The sequence below is a fragment of the Dermacentor variabilis genome, chromosome 7, assembly GCF_050947875.1.
Source record: "Dermacentor variabilis isolate Ectoservices chromosome 7, ASM5094787v1, whole genome shotgun sequence".
In the NCBI taxonomy this organism is placed as follows: Eukaryota; Metazoa; Arthropoda; class Arachnida; order Ixodida; family Ixodidae; genus Dermacentor; species Dermacentor variabilis.
In genome coordinates, this window is record NC_134574.1 from 125,598,894 (window position 1) to 125,620,846 (window position 21,953).

The following is a 21,953-nucleotide window of genomic DNA, read 5'->3' on the forward strand; positions in this document are numbered from 1 at the left end:
TTAGCACTGCTTCTATGACTTTGTCGAAAGTCAACAGCAAACCTAAACAATATGATCCCTCGCTTGAGTGCGCGAACCATGTAAACAAGTTCTAATTAATGTAATTGTAATTGTAATTTGATTAATGTAAGAGTTGTTCACAGTGACATGTTGTACAGAGCGACTGGTGGCCACGTATCGTTGGGCTACAAATACCGGTTGAGATTCGACATTCGTCCTGTCTGAATTTGAGCCAGTGGAAAAGCATGTCCCAAGACATTTGTAACCGACTGGTCCTATCTTCCTTGACTGCGAATGTGAACGCGAGAGCTTCTGAAGGAAGACTCGCCTTGGCACATCAACTTGAGCATCATCATCATGAACAACGCGGTCCTTATAGAGGAACGTTGTCGTGCCAATTTTGTTGCTATCATAGAGTCTCCAACAATAATTACTAGAGGGAGGTTCACCGCTGCGATTTTTCAAGAACCATGAAAATGATGATTAGTACATGGATATATTGACATTCGTGCTTGTGGGGCCGGACGTTATTGTAGCTACGTACAATACCTTCTACTTGCAGTTATTTAACAGAATTTCGCAGAACTTGTTTTTTCTATAATGTAGGAGGTCCAGTAAGACTAAACATGCATGCACATAATCGGCGCAAGATGGCTTTCTAATACTGAATTTCTGGAAAATAATGACAACAAGAATGTAGACAACAGAATACAATATATAGACAACAGAATACAGAATATAGAAGACGACAAAAATATATTTAGTAAAATCTGTGTAATAATTACCCATCGCTCTTCCTATGGAGGAAGGAAAGCTGAACAGGGGCCCTGACAACACTCTTTGGAAGTGAAGCCGGATGTTGGCGTTGCTCTGCCATCATATCGGGCCACTTCTCATCTCTTGTTTACATTTCTCGCGCAACCGGGCCGCTCGGACGCGCGCGCCACGCAGCGATACCAAACAAAAAGGATGTAATCGCGATGTCTCATGGCATTGCCGTTGCCGAAGTCTTGTTGAAAGAAGTTCATAATGAACTTCGTAAATTGGGCTGTGAGGTCGAATCGGCCGCGTTTGCCGGCTTTTATGAAAGTACACATACTTTATCAGGCCAGTCGACTGTTCTCGTGAGCCCAGGCACCGATCGCTTTCCAGTTGTTGAGTGTTTTTAAAAACGATCAGCTTTATTGCTCCCTTTTACTTGCTTTTCTCTGCTTGGGCTTCCTGGGGCTCTCACACGGATTGGCGAGCTAGACGTCTGGCGATACGAAGAAAATGTACGCATTCTTACTGCACTGAAAGAACGCACTGGACACTCCGACCTATTTGCGATCCATTTGGAGTTTTAGCACAAACAAGTATTCTCGCTGTGACTTGAGGAATCGTCGTGATTTATTGAACAAATTCTGGGTGGCCGCGCATCACTACTACAGCGCCACGGCGAGGAGGCAGAATGTCATTTCTGACTCCGCGTTTAGATTCATTGACTGCGGCCTGAGGGGCCTTCTTCCCACGGTAAGTGAAGCTTCACAGAACCAAAGTTTTGCGATAGCCAGCGCATGGTGCAAAACAGGTCTATAGACATTTGTCTATGAAGTCTATAGACTGTCTATAGACATTTCTTTAGAGTAGTCTATAGACAGTCTATGGACTTATGGCCACACACTTTTTATAGACTAGTCTATAAAGTCTGAGTCTATAGACTGTCTAAAGAATGTTTATAAAGTCATGGCCATACACTTTTTATAGACTAGTCTATAAATGTCTGAGTCTATAGACTGTCTATACACTGTCTATAGACAGTCAATAGATTTATGGCCATACCTTTTATAGACTAGTCTATAACAGTCACAGTCTATAGACTGTCTATAGACTTATGGCCATACACTTTTTATGGATTAGCCTATAAGAAGTCTCTGAGTCTATAGACTGTCTATAGAATGTCTATAAACTCATGGCCATACACTTTTTATAGACTAGTCTATAAATGTCTGAGTCTATAGACTGTCTATACACTGTCTATAGACAGTCAATACACTTATGGCCATACTTTCTATAGACTAGTCTATAAAAATGAGTCTATAGACTGTCTATAGACTTGTGGTCATACACTTTTTATAGACTAGTCTATAAAATGTCTGAGTCTATAGACTGTCTATAGACTCCCTATACACTTATGGCCATATACTTTTTATAGACTAGTCCATAAGAAGTATGAGTCTATAGACTGTCTATGGAGTCTCTATGGATTAATTAAAATTCATGTTTGTAGAGAGTTTTCTGCAGAATGTCTATGGTCAAGTTTATAGGCTCACAGTTCTACTTTTGTAGACTGAAGTCTATAGAATGTCTATAGACAAATGTCTGTAGATTATCTATAGACTAGTCTATAGACAGTCTTTGGACTTATGGCCACACACGTTTTATAGACTAGTCTGTAAAATAAAGTCTGAGTCTATAGACTGTCTATAGAATGTCTACAAAGTTATGGCCATACACTTTTTATAGACTAGTCTATAAATGTCTGAGTCTATAGACTGTCTATACACTGTCTATAGACAGTCAATAGACTTATGGCCATACTTTTTATAGACTAGTCTATAACAGTCCGAGTCTATAGACTGTCTATAGACTTATGGCCATACACTTTTATAGACTAGTCTATAAAAAGTCTCTGAGTCTATAGACTGTCTATAGAATGTCTATAAACTCATGGCCATACACTTTTTATAGACTAGTCTATAAAAAGTCTGAGTCTATAGACTGTCTAAGATTAACGAAAATTTGTTTGACACAAATGTCTGCAGAATGTTTATAGACAAAAGCATATAGGGTTATATAGTTCTACTTTTGTAGACTAAGTCTATGAAATGTGTATAAATAGTCTATCGAAATTCTATAGACTTCGGTCTACAAAACCGAACTATATAATCCCTTACACATTTCTATGATATTCTGCAGACATTTGTCAACAAAAATGAATGCTCTTTAATCTACAGACACAGACATTTTATAGACAAGTCTACGAAGAGTGTATAAGGCCATAAGTCCATAGCTGTCTGCCATCTACAAGTTAGTTTACATTTTTGTTTGCATATAGGAGCAATAAAATTTTGAATGTGTTATGCATGTGCACCTGTTGCTTTTAATCTGCAGTTGTGCATAAATGTTGGTAGATTAATAGCGCTCCTGAACTAGCTGTACTCTCATATGTTGCATAAACAGAAAGAATTTAGTGCTGAATCATGCAGTGCAAAAAAGAAAACAAATGCACCGGCAATGAATTAACTGCTTCTATCGCGTGAATAGTTGAATTTCTTAAAATACATGTCTTATGCTATTAGGGAAAGAGAATATATATTTACACTACTTCCCCTTGGCAAGCATGGTCGCCAGGCTGGCATTGACCTTTGTGTCATTAGACACAAAGGTGATGCAGGTGTATGCTGCAAATAAGTAGATAGATGCAGCAATATGAGACAAAAAAAAACAATTCTTTGTATGTTCATTAAGCAGCTTAATATATTTGCTCAAACCATATAAGTCAATACTTCATGCGGTTTAACTATGACTAATGGCTGCTTGTCAATACAAATCAGTACCATTATAGAATGTTTTATTTTATGGTATGGTGAACAGTAATACAGTCACAACTGCTGCTCGTGCCAGCAACAGTATGTTCCCTTTTATGACAAGTTCATATATGATTCATTAGTGTACTTCTCCCAAATGATCTCTATATTTATTGCTGAAACGTCAGCCAGTTGGACTGTGTGTACATTTTTTTGCTGGTAGTTAAGTATGCCCGTGCAGAGGGATATGCTCAGAAGACGTGTGTGGAGTATTCACAGTATCATGCCAAAGATTGTAATTCATTTTGCTTAATACACATTTAAATGTCTTTCTCATACTCTTAAATGAATGGGTGTTTGGCTATAACTTCAACCTAAAAGAGATGGATTTAATATGATCACTTTGTTACACGTAATGAGGCCTCTTGGGCATGCTAACAGGTTTCCAAGTTAGGTATACGACATGAGCACCTGAAATACCACGCGAGCACTTGTTATGGCACGACAGACATGCACCTCCTAGGAAACAGAACTGATACTACAGTTAGCATGAATTCTATTACAGTAAATTATTTAAGGTGCTTTCAAAGATGAGAAGGTTTTCTAGGGTTTCGAGGCTCAGGACTTTAGTTAACGCAAAAAAAAAGATAAATTCAGTAAGAAATGCCATGTCAGTATCGTTGACTCTTTTTTTTTTCAATAAATGGGCAAATTTTCCTGAACATTTTATGAGGTGAAACGTTTTAAAAATATATTTACCAGAGAGATTCTCTGGAAACTCTGTATGAAGTATAACAAGACAGCATACCTATGTGGTCATTTTAACATTTCACGATCTTTTTCCAAGCCTTCCCTGGCTATTATCATAAAAAATTTCTGGCAATCTATGAGGCCTGCAGCTTAAGTGCACTAAAAATGTTGTGATTAAATGCTTGCCAAGTACTGCCAGTCCATAATATTTAGACAAAACGAATAACACGTCAGTCACATGACAGAGAGAGAGAGAGAACAACTTTATTGAATATGCCTGCAGAATCGGTGAGGCTCCCTCCACGCAGGGAGGACAAGGTTTTACCGCGACGCGGCCACTACCTCAGTCTCGTGCGTTGTGTTCCTTGAGGTCTTGGTTGACATGCAGTATTAGATCCAACTGACTTGAATGCCTTGTTTAATAAAGCTGACAAGGGCTTGGGCAAGTTATTAATTGATGGCCAAGACAAGGGCACTGAGACACACACGTAAAGCAAATGCAACAAGGTGAGGGAAAACTATTCGATGAGTTATTTGACGGTTTAATAGTAGTTTTCTATATAACTTGCTCTCATCAATTTTGCCTCTAGTTAACTTTGTTTACCTCTGACTAAAGACTACATGGCAATATGAATCAGTACCATTATGTCGTTTCGTTATATTACAGTATGATAAGCAGTTAGACAACCGTAATGGTCGCCGGTGCCAGCAACGGTACGTTTCGTTTTAAGACAGGTTCATATGACACACAGTGTAGTTATAAAAATAAAAGAAATAAGAGAATCCCAGACGATTCTTAATATAGTAATCGTTGAAACAAAGATACCCGGCTGGACTGTGCACATTTTTCAAGTGTTAATGCAATATGCCCGTGCCGAACGAACATGCTCAGCATAGTGACTGCAGTTATGAACAATCACGTTAAGAATTGCAATTTATTTCCAGTTAGAAAAGTCTGCAATGTCTCTTTTCTCATACTTCGAGATGAATACATTTGCCACACTTTCAGTAGAATGCACATGAATGGAGACGTATTGATAAGGTTACTTACCAGCTAAAACATATTACGATCCCTTAGGTGCGTTGATAAGGGTCGAACAAGTGCAATGTGCACTAAGCTATTTGAATAATCTGTGCGTTATCTACTAAGAAAACACCACCAAATGGATAATCTGGCTATTCTTTTTCTTTTGCACAGCGCATATATTATACAGTCTGTGCAAGATGACGACACTAAATGCAACAGTAATGAAAACCGGAACACATATTACGCACGACAAGGGCTTCATACCATGCACGACTGGCACAGTGCGAATCTGCGCCAGCAGCTGCCTAGTGATTAACAGCACGTAAACTGCATAACGCCGAAGCATCGAAAGGCGTGTAACGCTTTTCATATAGCCCGAAAGATAACTTCTGCTGCTAAACTGTTTATGAAAGAGACAAAAAAAACCTAACTACCATCAAACAATGCATCCAGTTTAAAACGTGTAAAGGTGATTCCCCGAGCGACTAACTTATTGTTCTCTAATTTTTTCGCCTAAGTTGCGAAGCTGCGAGTAACTGAGCTTATAGCAGGTCTCATGCTCCAAAAGCGTTTGTGGTTGCATATATTTAGATAGGGTGAATCTAGATGTTTCTGCTAGATATTTCTTCAAGTCTCGTGTGTTGCTTGCGGTAACTAACTAAACTTATTTAGAATGGTTGCTAGGAAGCTTAAAAATACTGATACTATTAAACTATACGAAAACGGCAGCGCACACACTGCTGCAGCATGCCCCGCAAACACGGCCCTTCATCCGAGTACGCTAGCAGTTATACAACTATACGTCTCTGTTTGGAAAGTCATGCTAACACAATTTTGAGATACATACGTAAAGCGTGTCACAAGAATTTCACTACACATGCGGCGCAGCATTCATCGCGGCCGGATCAAGCGCCTCGAAATGAGATCTACCACACTGGCTGCTCAACACACACAATCCGCTTAAGGCCGATCCACACGACGGACCAAATTGCTTTTTTGGACCGCGGTCCGCGCATCACGTGATAGGACGTCACCAGTTCGTGCGGACCGCCGTTGGCCCGCGCAAGACCGCTGGCCCTCGCGGTCCAACAAATAGTCGAGGCTTTTCCCGCTTCAGTTTTGGCGGCGGACCGTATGCAAACCGCAGCGATTTTGGCGTAACCAACGAATGTTGTCCGGCAACAGAGTCTTCAGCCAAATCCAGTCTAGTTTTCGGCTCAGCAAAAGCCAATCGTTTCATGTCCGCCGTTCCGCCTACACGTGCGTGCAGTAGATATATTTTTTAAACACCATGTCCTCTTGGAGTGACGAGGAGGATTTTTTATTTTCTATCCTTTGTGGAGCAGTTCCCGGCATTGTGGGACTCTAGCCGAAATCACTACAATGATAATACTGTGGCGGAGAGTGTAGCTAGTTGGTCTGCTCTGCCATCTGCTAGGATGGTCCACCGTGTGGATGTGCTCTGCACCGGACCGGACCGCGGCGGGGCGTGACGTCCCATCACGTGACCGATCGGCCCGCAGACTTGGTCCATCGCGTGGATTGGCCTTTAGTGGCAGCTCAGTACCAAGTTAAACCATGCTGTACTTCCTTTTTTACGCACATCAACTATAACGCTAAAATCAACAAGCCCGAGCGATCGCTCACCGTAAAACGTACCGCATCGTAGAAGAGAGAACAAGAGCGCGTTATCAAATCATGTCAACGACAAACCGACACTATACCCGAGTCGCCTCCGCTACATGCAGCCGGTTCGCGCTAAGAAATGCGCTTGCCTAATAATGATCTATTGACGCAAAACATTTTTGTTAAAGCTTACCGTTCAGTGTAGTTGACGTGTGATGCCACAAAGAAGACACGCGTACACAGACACCAACGTTCAGGCAGACACCGCACACCACTACAAGCGTTTACGTGCCTGGCGCACTCGTTGATAATTCAAACTGACGCGGACAGACGGCGCGCCGTTGCGCATGCGCAAGAGCTCCGCGCATGCGCAGGAGCTGCGCGCGCCGGGCGTGTGCGCTCCGAGGATTGTGAGCGCCTTTTCTTTTCTCTTTTTTTTGTTGTCTCTCTCTCTCTCTATCTGCGCGCCATGCGCGCCGGAACTGGTTGCTTCTCTTTTCTATTTTTCATCCTTTTTCATGAACGAAGGAAATGCGCATGTTGTATTACAAACGCTGTGGGCTATCGTATGAGACTGGAACGCCCACATGGATGAATGCGCCGTCTGTAAAACCCGTTACAGGGCCCTTCAGGCGCTTGGATTATCGCCAGTGACGATGAGTAATACAGCCCATTTGTAGCATATCTTCTAGCGTACCGCCAAATGTGATGCCCGCACGTACGTTAGTGCTAATTTTCCGCTCCGATGATAGCTCAAAGCAATCAGTACGGCAATGAGGTACTCATATGCGTGGCCGCGCAGGCATACCGCCTGCGAAATACTGGGTGGGATCAGCGAATTTGGCACATAATTTAAGTGAATGAGAAACTTTGATGAGTTTATAGTGCAGGATATCAGTCAACGAAAAACCGCGTGGTGTTAGTGATGCAGCCGAGATATGAAGACAATGTGAAAAGTGTCTCAGAATCGGACGACACACAACGCACACACCACATGCGCGACATCGGTTAATCGCACACTCACAAACTCCGCGTTGTCAGCTACAAACATTACGAGTTTCTGTGCTGTTTGCTTGATGCCTGTTTGGAATCCGCTTCTAGCTAAAGTTGGCGTTCATACCATCTATTATCACAATTGGATCGGCGTTTTGCTTTCTTTATTCTACTGCCGCAAAAGTCATGCTATGACAACTGTGAAGACTGTCTTGGAATTGCTGAGAGCGAATACGTGGACCATATCATGTGGTCAACAAATGTGGAGGTATACACTATGTGTATACTAAAATCTACAAACAGGCTCTACAGCAATCTCAACAGTATACAACTTCAGTGGCTTATATCAAACGCAGCTGCGTATTATCCACCGGTACCTGCGCTTTGTTACAGCGTACACGGGTTGGGCCCAGATTAACGATTTTTGTCTATTGTCCATATATAGACGGCATATAAACCTGCAGCAATAATAATTTTACAGTATCGGCTGTTTTCTACTTCACCTCACGCCTTACCACAGTCGGTATACGGGCTGTTCGCACATGTTAACAAGACCTTTCGTGACATCCCACCCTATGGCCTTCATCGGCGGTGATATAGGAAACCGTGGAGAATAAATATAGAAAACCGTGGAGAAAAACCACCTCGGCCAAAAATTTCTTCTATCATGTTCAGTTGCCGAAACTGCTCAAGTCTAACCCCCGTAAATTCTGGTCTTTCATATCTCCTGGCTCTTCTTCTTCCACATCTTTTAAAATCAACAACAGTGTTGTTAACGATCCATTAGAGATTTCAGAAGCGTTTAATACATATTTTCAGTCAGTATTCGCCTCGGATGATTCCAGTCGTTCAACATTTGCAACTAACGATTCATATGCAATTGATGATATCAACATTAGCCTAGAAGGTGTTTTGAATCTCATACTAAACTTAGATACTAAAAAGCCAGCCAGCCCTGATGGAATTCCGAATTCCTTTTTAGTACGATTCTCGCAATGGACATCTAAATATCTGTTTATTATATGTCAGAAGTCCCTTAATAGTGGCGTTGTGCCTTCTTCCTAGAAAAGAGCTAAAGTACTACCTTTATATAAATCTGGTGACAGGCAGCTTTTATCTAACTATAGGCCCATTTCTTTAACTGCAACCTCATGTAAAATACTAGAACACATAATATATAAGCATATAATACTGTTCCTTGAAAATAATAACCTATTGAACAGCTTTCAGCACGGCTTCAGGCGCGGTTTTATTACTGTAACACAACTTACGGAGTTCACTCATGACCTTTCCCATTACATCGACTTAGGTAATCAGATTGACACCATTTTCATTGACTTTAGCAAAGCTTTTGACACTGTACTACATTCTAAATTGCTTTTGAAACTCCATAATATTCTAAATAACCCTCAGTTAGTGTCTTGGATTTCCAGTTTCCTTTCTTTGCGTTCCCAATTCGTGTGCTATGATTCTGCGGATTCGTCGGTAGTCGATGTCACCTCAGGAGTCCCACAGGGATCCGTACTTGGCCCTCTACTATTCTTATTGTTCATTAACGACCTTCCAGACCATGTTACTTCTAAAATATGCCTCTATGCAGATGATTGTGTTATGTACAGCCCAGTTGACTCACTCGCTGATCATCAGCGCCTTAAAGATTCCTTTGTTTCATTTTGTGACTGGTGTGCGACTTGGAAAATGAGCATAAATTTTGATAAAACTGTTCTAATGTCTTTTACTCACAGACACATGCCCGTATGTTATGATTATATATGCAACGGTGTACCACTAACACGAGTTTTTCAATACAAATATTTAGGCGTCATTTTTACACCCACCTTGTCTTGGTCTAAACATATAGATTACATTTGTATTAAAGCGTTAAAAAAACTTGGTTACATCGGCCGGACGTTGTCTCCTGCTCCGAGGGACACTAAATTAGTAGCATACAAAACACTGATTCGTCCAATTTTAGAATATGCTTCCTCCGTATGGAGCCCATATAAACAATGTGAAATTAATTGTATTGAGTCTGTCCAGAGGAAGGCTATTTGTTTTGTTTACCGTCGCTTCGACCGAGACTTTTCACCGTCAGCTGCTCTTACGGAATTAAGCCTCCAGTTTCTTTCTAGGAGGCGGCACATAGAATCTCTGAAGATTTTCTATTCTTATAAGAACTCTCTTTCTCACCTATCAGATCCCTCCCTTTTAATGCCTGCTTGCCCGACTTCAACTAGAGCTTATCACGCCTCTAATATCAGACCACTCCATCCACGCACTAACACTTTCAAATACAGTTTTTTTCCCCGCATGATTGAACAGTGGAATTTGTTACCTGCCGAAGTTCGTTTGTTACCGATTTCTCAATTTTTAAATGCTATTGCTGATGTATAGTTCCTTCAGATTTTTATATTTCGTTTGTTACCCATTTCTCAATTTTTAATATGCTATTGCTGATGTATAGTTCCTTCAGATCTTTATATTTCTATGTTCTTGTTTCTCCATATCATAATCAGTTTTCTTCGCATGTAAACCCACTCCTGCCATAGCCCTAACGGGCTGCAGTATGTATAAATAAAAATAAAAATAAGGGAATCGCAAAGAAGTATACGGGATGTTCCACGTATTTGAGCCAGACTTTAACATATGCAAATGCTACGTAGCTGGAGAGAACCAAAGTAATGTTGTTTGCCATCGCTTGGAGATACTCAGATTATTTTTTTGCATTCCCCTGATTAGATAATTAGTGTTAATTAACTTCCAAATTATGTTAAATAGACGAATATTCACAATGATAAACTTGTAGAGTAACATTAGGAACTCCCGATACAGCTTTCTTTCGCTCAATACGAGCTCCATAGCAGTGTTTGTCCGAGCGTGAAGAAGCCCGCGATTACATGCAATGTGACTCGAGCCGCCGGTCGCGCGGCATATATATATATATATATATATATATATATATATATATATATATATATGGGGGTGCGGTGTACGTGAATGTGTGAAGATGCGTGTTTGTGAAGCACTAGGTAGAGTAGTAATACACAAGAAATATACAATCTTATGGACTCTCGTCTAAAGACGAAGAATGAAGCGTCTATAGACTGAGAATAGACAAAAAGAAATAGAAAACTTATCGACTTTGGTGTATAGAAAGTCTATAGACAAATAACAGAGAAAAATAGAGGCTGTATCGACTTTTGTCTATAGGTGTCTGTTTGAACTGATTTTGACGTGGAAACACTGCCGTATGACACTTTATCGACTTTCTTCTATAGACCATCTATATACTGCGAATAGACAAAAAGAAATAGAAATCTTATCGACTTTCGTCTATAGAAAGTCTATAGACAAATAACAGAGAAAAATAAATACAGGCTGTATCGACTTTAGTCTATAGGTAGTCTACAGAGGGGAAGTAGAGAAAAAGAAACAAACACCTTATCGACTTTTTTCTATAAACTGTCTATAGACTGCGTATATAGACAAAAAGAAATAGAAATCTTATCGACTTTCATCTATAGAAAGTCTATAGACAAATAACAGAAAAATTGAGGCTGTATCGACTTTCGTCTGTTGGTAGTCTATAGAGAGAAAGTAGACAAAACAGAAAAAAACACCTTATCAACTTTTATCTATAGACCGTCTATAGACTGCGAATAGCCAAAAAGAAATAGAAATCTTATAGACTTTCGTCTATAGAAAGTCTATAGATAAATAATGGAGAAAAATAAATAGAGCCTGTTTCGACTTTTGTCTATAGGTAGTCTACAGGGGGGAAGTAGACAAAAAAGAAACAAACACCGCATCGACTTTCTTCCATAGACCGTCTACTGACTGCGAATAGACAAAAAGAGATAGAAACTTTATCGACTTTCGTCTATAGACAGTCTGTAGACTTTGTATCAACAAAAGACCAAATCTAAAGAAAGGTAAGGTCGTCAATAAAAGGTCTATAGACTTTCTATAGACAGTCTGAAGTCATTTTTGTAAGGGGTGCGACCATGGAACAGCCGTTTCATGTGTTCGCGGGCGTACGTTCTGTGGAGCCTTGCTCACACTTGCAGCGCATCCGCTAACCTTCACTGCCCTGCGCTTCTCAGGCGCACAGATAACAGACGCCTGCGGCAGGGGGATATTCGTTCCTTAATACGTGAAAGCAGCCGCTTCTTTCTTGTCATCCCGGATGAAGCGTCGACTGGTCGGCGCACGGTGCCCACGGAAGAAAAATGCACATATTCTGCCTACCGCTCTATCCGCACCTGCATTGTGGCACACCTGTGCAGGTGTGCATGCACGTCGAGCACGCTCTGCTTAAAAGACATTGTGCTCTCGCGAGTACTGTAAGGAAGAAGCAACGGCTAAGCAACATATGTTTTAATATGCACAAAAGCAAGTTGTTACAGAACGCGAATGTTCTAAAACCAGGACATCATTCTTGCATAATGTACTTTCTACGTGCCGCAAATGCACCATGCGCTGTCAAAAGCAGGAGTTACTGAGCTGCAAGGCGTTATTGCACAGATTCTGAAACGTATCGGTTTCCGCCTTCGATGACACGTTAGCATGATCCCGCCGCAGAGGGCAAAATTTCCCGGGGACATTTCTTCGGCCGTTGCCATTGCCGTGGCGCGGTACATTGCGTAAAGCGTGACATGCGCGTTCATTTCAAGATCTTTAGTAGTTCCTACTCTACCGCCTCAACATCCGGGAGAGCATGCTCCAGACAACACAGCGCCACAAAACACGGAGACTAACGCATAATTGCCCACACGACGCCTTTGCCACGGTACGAAAGCTATGGGCAACACGCGTGAGCGCGCAGAACCATAACAAAGCCGTTATGGTTGCCCGAAAGCATGGCCGCTACAGCAAAAGAAATAAAAGAAAACAGGAAAAGAAATTTAAAAATTAAATTATGGGGTTTTACGTGCCAAAACCACTTTCTGATTATGAGGCACGCCGTAGTGGAGGACTCCGGAAATTTCGACCACCTGGGGTTCTTTAACGTGCACCTAAATCTAAATACACGGGTGTTTTCGCATTTCGCCCTTATCGAAATGCGGCCGCCTTGGCCGGGATTCGATCCCGCGACCTTGTGCTCAGCAGCCTAACACCATAGCCACTGAGCAACCACGGCGGGTCAAAAAAAAAAAAAAACTACAACGTCATTTCCACTACACTTTTCTCCTAGCGCGCAGACGGGGTAGGTCCTCTCCTTAGGTTCTCCCGCTGGTTGAGCCGCGATGCTAGCGAAGCTTTATGGCTGCAACGACACACGCAAGGCGTATTCCCATGAGGCAGCATGGTGGCGCCATCTCTGGAGCCCGGGCTATAGCACCGCATAGAAGCTAAAATCCGGATCTTTCCTGATTATTAGACGAGTACGGCAAATCAAGCAGGAAAAGCAATAGAAAATGGGAGCCTAGAATGTAACTATAAATGTTTAAGACAAAAACTGATTTTGACGTGCAAACACGGCCGTATGACTATTGACAAATTGGCATTATAACGTTTAATCACGATTCAAATCTTAGAAGTATAATATTGTTAGCAACATTGGAAGGTCTTGAAGCCTGCATGATTCCTGTTGCAAATTTTTCATAGGAAATAAGAACAATACCGGCGGTGTGTCAACTTGTAGCTCTACTAATGACGTGTTTTACGTGTGCTTAAATTTTTAAGTAAGGTATTGGCGAATTTCCAAGCTTATCTTTGAACAAACTGCGGAGATAAAAGCGTTGGTCGCCGCTTAGAGTGCCGGCACGTTAAGCGTTAACGAGGGGATATGGTGGCCCGGAACGTCAGTGGTTTGAACCCCATCGCCGGACACGCACCAGTTCGTAAGATGGGCAATAGGATACCCGGGCGGCAGGTCGTGCGGCTCTCTCCAGGATGCGCTGCTTAGAAGTGGACTCGTGGCGACTCTCAGGTTCTCTTTGAAAAAACTAAAACAGAACACGGCGATGGTCTTAACGCCTTGCCACCAATGTGCGTAGGGCCTAAGAAAAACGAATTCAGCCACGCGGTCACTCGATGCGCTACCACAGCCATGATCGATGTGCCGCGTCCGAACGGGTTGGCAAATAAATAAATAAACACCGCGACAGTTTCGTATCCCGTTTCGTATCCCACTACACACAGGGATACGCCAACTGGCCCAGCGACAAGTAGCAAAACAAAAAACCATCTCGTTCACTTCTGATTGGCCCAGAACAGGCCCAGATGGCTGCTATGGCCTCTCTGATTGATTCAAAATGCCGCCATCACCAAATGTAATAATATGGTGGATTGTGAGAAGGTCTCGAGTAGCGGCCACGAACAGAAGACGGCCGGCGCCACCGTCCTGAAGTTTCCGCACTAGCCTGCTATGACGTCACGCATATTTAACATTCCCTGTTTGGGTGTTGTAGGCACTTTATCGCTAAACATAGATCACATTTTATCACTAAATTTAGACTACATTGTACTCTGAATGAGTCAAACACTGAACTTAGCACGTTTTCACAACGTCTGCTAGGCTCTACAACGGCAGGCGTACTAAACAAATACAGGAAAATAAATGTCATTTTGCTAACGGCCTGGCAATGGTGCTTCGTCGTGAAAATATTAAAAAACGTTTTTTTTTTTGGAATGATGATGTTACATCAAATTAAAGAATGTAGCTTTCGGCGAAATCACATTTTAGTCAAAACTGATTTAAGCGTTTATCTTTAGTGTCTATTTAACCAATAAGTGAGCTTCATTCAGGTAACTGACCGATAAGTTGGCTGTTGTTATACTAACATACTACGTGCGGCCCGCGGTTAAAGGGCCCCTTTCAACACACCATTACAATTTCGGTTATACACTGTAAGCTCTAAAATTCCGTCTTAGGAGCGTTTCATCGAAATATATTTTTCATTATAATAAATATACTATAATGGTGTCAGAACGCAATCGTCAGTGTCAATTTCTCCATTTGCTTCGACTATAGCATCCACAACGTGTGTTCCTTCGCTGCCTCCCAGTTAAAACTCCGCTAACTAATCTTGTACGCATACAGAAATGCCCAGAAAACGTTGATGGAAGGGGTAGCAGTCGCGATAGCCTAAAAGCTTAAGAGCCGCAAGATTTGTGTAATGTGGCCGCGTGCAAGAGATTTGGATCCGGCGCCCGACTGCGACAACGCATGTTTTCCTCCAATTTCATTCTTACGCCATCCTTAATACTTCGTCGTTTAAATTAAAGCTAACATGATGTTCTTCATCCTCCGTTTCAATCGTGCCACTTTGAAAAAATTTGGTACATCATTTTCGGCAGCCTGCCGCAGTGGGCATGCGCCATAGCTTTAGCTGAAGTAGAAGAGCAAGCCCAAAAACTCTTCTCTAGCGGTGAACGAATATGCAGACACCCTCGCAGTAGCATCCGACGACGGTCCTATAATCCCCACGTTACATACGTCAGCTTTAATCACTGCGGCGCGATTCATAAAATGTACTACTACAAATAAATTCGCGCACTCATCATTAATATCAACATCTGATTTCCCGCCTCGCAGTTTTCTTGTAACAACAAATGGTGCTCCTCTAGAAGACTTAAAGTAACGATTGCAAGACAACGGTGCCAACTCCCCCCAAAGAACTTTTACCTCCACAGGTGTGGTCTGGCTATATCGCCCTTGTGCCCCTTATGCAATTAGAATGAATCTCCGGAGCACTTCCTTTCGACATGCCGCCGTTTCATTACTCAGCGGAACAGATTTCTGAGAAGGACTCTTGCAAAACTTTGGCTTGAATTTGACTTCTCCAGTAGTTCTTTCTTGGGGGCTAGTACTGGGTTACAGCCACAGGAACGTTTGTGAAGCCATCTGCATCTTTCTGCATGAGACAAAACGCATTGCATGTTAGAATTCTTCCAAATACTTAATATGCTCACAAAATTCAAAAAATATCCAGATAGTTCATTTATCATACCTGAAACAGTAGACATCTTAAATTCCATTCGCAAGATACTTCTTTCACTTCACCCTAACTTATTTTTAAAATATGCTAACACTTCCTCCACCGCGCGATTCACGGCCGATCCCCCAAGGTAGTTTGCTCCATTTCCCTAGGGAACAAGACCAGGAACAAGAATATTATCATATGGATGTTGGTGCAGCTGTCATGGGGTATATAATTAAATCAGGACGAGTTCCTTCTTAAACTCAAATTTTTTTTTCGCAATTCATTTCTTTATTGATTAAAATTTCTCAATGGTGATTGTTTTGAGACTCTGATGATCTTTTTGTTAAATCACCCCATTCGTGGCCTATACCCCATAGTGGGTGTGAGCCAGTCTCGGAGGAAAGCAAAGCGAAGCAAAGCGAAGCAAAGCAAAACGGCTGCCGTCATGAGACCCGAGCACCACCGGATATCGGCGATGCCAGTAAGTACGAGGGCAGCGTGCGTGCATCTTCGACAGTGAACAAGGCAAGCTGGAGTGCCTTAGCTTCTTGTTGAGGTTTCTTGACGAAGAGGCGAAATTCGGACCGTCGGGCCAGGCGCGGTCACCTGGTGGTAATAGACCCGGGCCTAATGTAGGCACGCGGCGACTCAAATACTTCAATTATTGATTCGATGTTGACGATATCTCTCTATGTCTCTTTTTCCATGTTCATGATTCGCTCACTTCGTACCTTATTCATTTCACTCGCCATTACGGCGACCTTTCCTGCTTAGTGTGGGCGCTTGGTCGAACCTAAATTTGTCTTGCCAAGAGACCACCAGGCGAGCCAATTCCGCAGATAACGTAGTCTATGGTGCAATGTGCTTAAATTTCCACAATATTGGAGCTAATTACGCCCGTTCTCTTAATTTTATCTACTCAGCGACTAATTCTCGCTTCATGAAGGCACCCGCGAGGCTGCTTTCCAGACATGATTGATTCGCGCGAACGCAACTTAGCCCAAACGAGATCGCTCTATTTCACAAAAATATGCCGTATGGCGGCTTTGCCTCAGCATGACTCTCCCTGGGGCGGTGCACGCTTTAGAGGGGCACTATGCCCGCATGCGGTGAATTTCGACTATATTGGCGCTAATTACGCCCGCATCATATTTTCTTTTACCTACTTTGCGACTAAGTCGTCCTTGTTTTTTGTCGCGTTGACACTTAGAGTTTCATACTGCAGGCATCATTAACTATAGCGTAAGAAACATCGGACAACAGCAAGAACCACAAAGGACAGTGCGCTTTCGTCCTGTCGTCCGATGTTTTTCTCGTGCTGGTTAGTGTATCAAGTCTATACTAAACCCCAACTAGCCTAACTGTATTCGCTAAATACATTTTCCTATTTGTTCCGACTAGCTACGATGTTTTGGGGACGCAAAAGCGCCGTTTTTCATCTGGAAGTGGTTACAAGGTTACCAGATCCCAAATGCGCCAACACCGTGTAAAATTGGCTTAGAAGACCTTGTCTTCAAAATTATCTAGCACAGCTTCGGAACGTGACAGTGCTTCCGTACGCTGCGCTTCTACAACTACGTGCCGAATCGTGAAAGCCTCCGTACTTGAAACCACGAATTTTTTTGAGCACCACCTTCGCAAATCAAACGAAAGTGAAGTGACGACGCTTTATCACATTTGTAACACATAATGTACAGAAAGAAGTGAAGCCACTAGGATCGTGATTGTTGCAGAACACTTTCTGCCCGATGACGCGACGGAGGCAGTCCTGATGTCGGAATCTACGAAAAATGCGGAGACGAGCGATTTTATTATTGAGAACTACTTGAGAGCACAAGAGCGGCTGCAGCAGCTGTAACTGTAACTGGGAGGACGTTGCCTAAAAAGACACTATTGGGCAACACAAAGCAAAGTCATATCGGAAAAAAAATATTACTTAACAGTTGTTTGGCACTTTTTTTGGCGGGAACAGCAGATTACTGGTGACGGAAATGAAGATCCTAGCTTTATTTTTCCCATTTGCGCCCAAACCTTTGCTTCGTTACGTGAATGTGACGTCACGGCTTTCAAAGTCTTTTATATATAATTGTTGGATATTGGGCGAGGAAAAGTTATCTGTGCTAGCTACGTTCAGTCGTTGGTACCATTCGAATAACAATGCAAGCCTTCCTTGTGGGTGCACAATTAGTTTTTTGCAAGACAGGTCATAAACAACAACGCCGTTTGGAGTAGCCGCCCAAAGGTTAACGTGGCGTCCCTACGTATCTTATCATTTGCGACCCCTTCGTTCTTGGTGACAAGACGTCCATCGGTACTATCTCCACATGCAGTTTGAGACGGAGCTCTCGCCTCGGGGCTTCTATGTAAATACATGGGAAATGAGAAATCGCTTTTCTCGCTAAGCATTCCACGAAATTTGACGAGATTTGTTGCGTGTAAACGAAAAAGAGTGACAGCCTCCAGTGATTGTTGCAAGCGGATTTTTTTTTATTTAGGCCATAATATTTCAACAAAAATGTGTTTAATATTGCAACGTTTCAGAAAATGATACTGTCAAGTTTGAATCTCCAACTCAGCGATGAATACTGATATAACAACTCTGTAAATTCCATCTAGCGGTACATCTAAAGCAGAGAAATTTGATTTGTGACACATGGCTCTTCATAACACCAATATTATATGAGTGGACGTTTGCGAAACCCTTCTAAATGTTGTGAAAGAATCACGTAACATTAACTAGTACATCAAATTTGCGCGCTTTAAATTTATTTACCGGATACAGTTTATAGAACTACAATATTTGTTTTCTTTGCAAAGTTACGTATTCGTAAACTTCTCACTTATGTAAAAACATTCATGTTCTAAGTCAACATTCCGCTGCCCACAGTGACTCCAATACAACTTTCTTTCTGAATTGCAACTAATAATAATGATAATAATATTAATAGTTATAATAATAATATTTATTATTATTATTATTATTATTATTATTATTATTATTATTATTATTATTATTATTATTATTATTATTATTATTATTATTATTATTATTATTATATTAATAATATTTAAAACAAAATAATAATAATAATAATAACAATAATCTAATAATATTAGCCTAAACGTTACCTCGGAAAAAGCATTTTTGCATATTACAATGTTTCAATGGGTGGCATTAGAGTAGAGACCACGCTAAAGTTAGGCTGCTTCTTAAAGGCACAATAACAGGAGGTCCGGCAGAACACGTCTCACGATGAATGTCGACGGTAATGCGATTAGCACTGACGCAATGCGGCGATCCACTGTATTGCTGCCGCAGAGACGCGTTGCGTTTGAGACGTGGGGGTGTGCGTATTCATAACCTTGCGCTTCCGACTGAACACGCTGCGTCATGCAGTGACGACGCCGCGAAGTCCGCGCTTGTGATGGTTGTCTGAATGTACATTCAGACAACTTTAATTTATATGGATTTATTGCCGATTCATTTCAGTTTTTATTTTCCTTTCATTTATTTCCGACAAGGAATTCACTAAACCTACATAAATTATTCTTGCAGCCTACAACCTTCGCGGCTAATGGTGCATCCTTTTAGCGAAACGCGTACTTTTTATTTGCAGCAACATAATATCTGGCGCATAACAAAACTTATCGAGATACCAATAACTGCGCATTAAGCTCATAATTTGTAGTCAAAAAATAATTATTCAAATATTGAATGAGAAGTTCGTCATTGCTGGTGTGCTCAGTGGCTATGGTGTTGGGCTACTGAGCACGAGGTCGCGGCATCGAATCCCGGCCACGGCGACCGCATTTTCGATGGAGGCGAAAACACCCATGTACTTAGATTTAGGAACACGTTAAAAAACCCCAGGTGGTGAAAATTTCCGGAGTCCTCCAACATGGCGTGCCTCATAATCAGAAAGTGGTTTTGGCACGTAAAGCCCTTTAATTTTTGGGGGGTCATTGCTGGTAAAAAGCGATCAGCTTTAACATTATACGGCGTATAATTTCAAATTATGGTCCAATTACATTTCAATGATCTCTTCCCATAAAAATGTTTTCAAGAAGGCAGGTTAATGTGATTGTTAGCGTAGGCTCTCGTATTTCATGTAGGGTATGAAAATATGCTTAATGGAAATGGTTCGGCTTTTTAGCTAACACTCCATCAATGACTTGGACGATTCCACTCAAGCCGCGCAGAAATTTTAAATAATTCTTCTGTCATTGCCATAGTGCCATAGTGAGCTGTCCGAGAGGGCCAAAGAAAGCGGCAAATTCCCAGTGGTGCATAAACAGTGGCTCAAGCGGGCGTAAGTAACGTTCACTGATGAGCGGCAGCCATCTAATGGCACAAGTTGGCATCAAAGAGGCCCGTTGAAAAGAGGTGCATAACTAATGGAACATACTGATTTTAAATACTGATCTCGGCGTGAAAGAGGTTACTTAAAGAGCGGCGCATGGAGCCAAGGCCTGCACAGTAGCATGGGCTGCATAGAGCCACGGGCTGCACAGTAAGTCAGGTTGGCGCGAGAATGTTAGGGAATTAGACACTTAACCCTCGGAAAGTACGTGAAATACCTTAAGGGTGCCAATCGCGTTAAAGCTGGCCACACGTACACCTTTTAGGGACGATTTCTGACTTTAGTGACATCAGACATCAATCTTAGGGCGGTTGCGTAACCGTTCATGATATGTTTTATAACATGAATACTAGAAACGGCGGAACATACCCCTGGTACATTCCCGGAGACCAAAATTGGTATCACAGAAGTTTAGTGACGAACTGCACTCATACAGTGACAAATGCACTTTGACCCAAGTTGGCATCAAAAAGGTTCAACGAAAAGCGGGACATATCCAAAAGGTCCGGAAGTGGGTAGAAACCCGGTTCCCTCTGAACAGCAGCCCAATTATCGTCCCATTAGACAGTGGACTACCGAGGGACACAACTGGGCCGGAAAGATGTTAGGCGTGGACAAACGTAGGGACAAACCGCAAACTAGATGAAGCTCCAAAGTAATGCTAACACCATTCGGAGCTAGATAAGGCTCAAGAACCAAACGCGGCTGGCATCGCCATACTAATGTTCTGACACCAGCTCGCCTTTTAGACGTGAATATGTACGGCTCCTGCTTGGGCCTAAGTAATCCTTTATGGGTAAAAATGATATGCATTACATTTAAGTGAACAAAAGACCGAATTTAACAAGATTCGAGAGCTTTCACTCCACCACTACGGAGACCCCAGTATGCGGAACGCCACTAACATTCATGACGTCACAGTTAGGTAACGACGCGGGTGTTTCAAAGTGAAATTTCAAAAGCAATGTACATGCCAGTATATATTTGTTTTGGGTTTCCATTTATACAAGGCCCTTTTAGCGAAATATCCCTCTATTGTGTCTCGTTAGGTGCAAATGAGCAATTTATGGTTCACACAGCTAACGAAGTGTATGCTGTGACCACAAACGCGTCTCCTCGCCTATGTTATCGCGGTGTCGTTGTCAGCGACACATGGCAGAATCTGACATATCGAACAGCCGATGCTTGTGATATCGTATTATTCCACCGTTTCTCGCCCCTTTCTACTTTTTTGAGCTTTACTCAACACTTTTTACCCAGATGCGAGCACGCCAAAGGCCCGCCCCTTCTCGCCGCCCTCTCTCTTTGCTGTATTGATCCGTACCCTTTCTCTTCCCTCGCAGTGCACGCCACGGGACAGCGACATGGACAGGAAGTGTCTCGGCAACCTGAACTGCTAGGTCTGCAGCTTTCTATGTTTCGTGGCCGGATGCGCGCTGGTCACGGGAATCCTCGTCTCCTACCTCTTCGCGGGTGCGCTCGGCAAGTCCAGTCGACAGGAGTACCTCGGAAGCCTCGACTGCCCCGACTGCTTCTCGCCCGGAGGGCTGCTCGTCGAAACGCTCAACGTTAGCGCGGATCCGTGCCATGACTTCAAGGCGTTCGTGACGTCACGCTGGCTGCCGGACCCACACAGCGACGCGACTGAGTACTGGAAATCCAAGTGGGACGTCAAGTACATATGGATGCGCTCGTTGGC

The 21,953-nt window shown here is 42.4% G+C and overlaps 1 protein-coding gene across 1 annotated transcript in view; it reads left to right on the top strand.

Annotated features, from left to right (window-relative positions):
- The window catches only part of LOC142587116 (uncharacterized), a 74,495-nt gene extending 52,816 nt beyond the window's left edge, over positions 1-21,679 (top strand). Inside the window, exon 8 of the mRNA XM_075698004.1 lies at positions 21,598-21,679. Within this exon, the coding sequence (XP_075554119.1) occupies positions 21,598-21,654 (57 nt within the window). The 3' untranslated portion in view covers positions 21,655-21,679. The remainder of the gene's footprint in view (positions 1-21,597) is intronic.
- Positions 21,680-21,953: the final 274 nt, after the last annotated feature.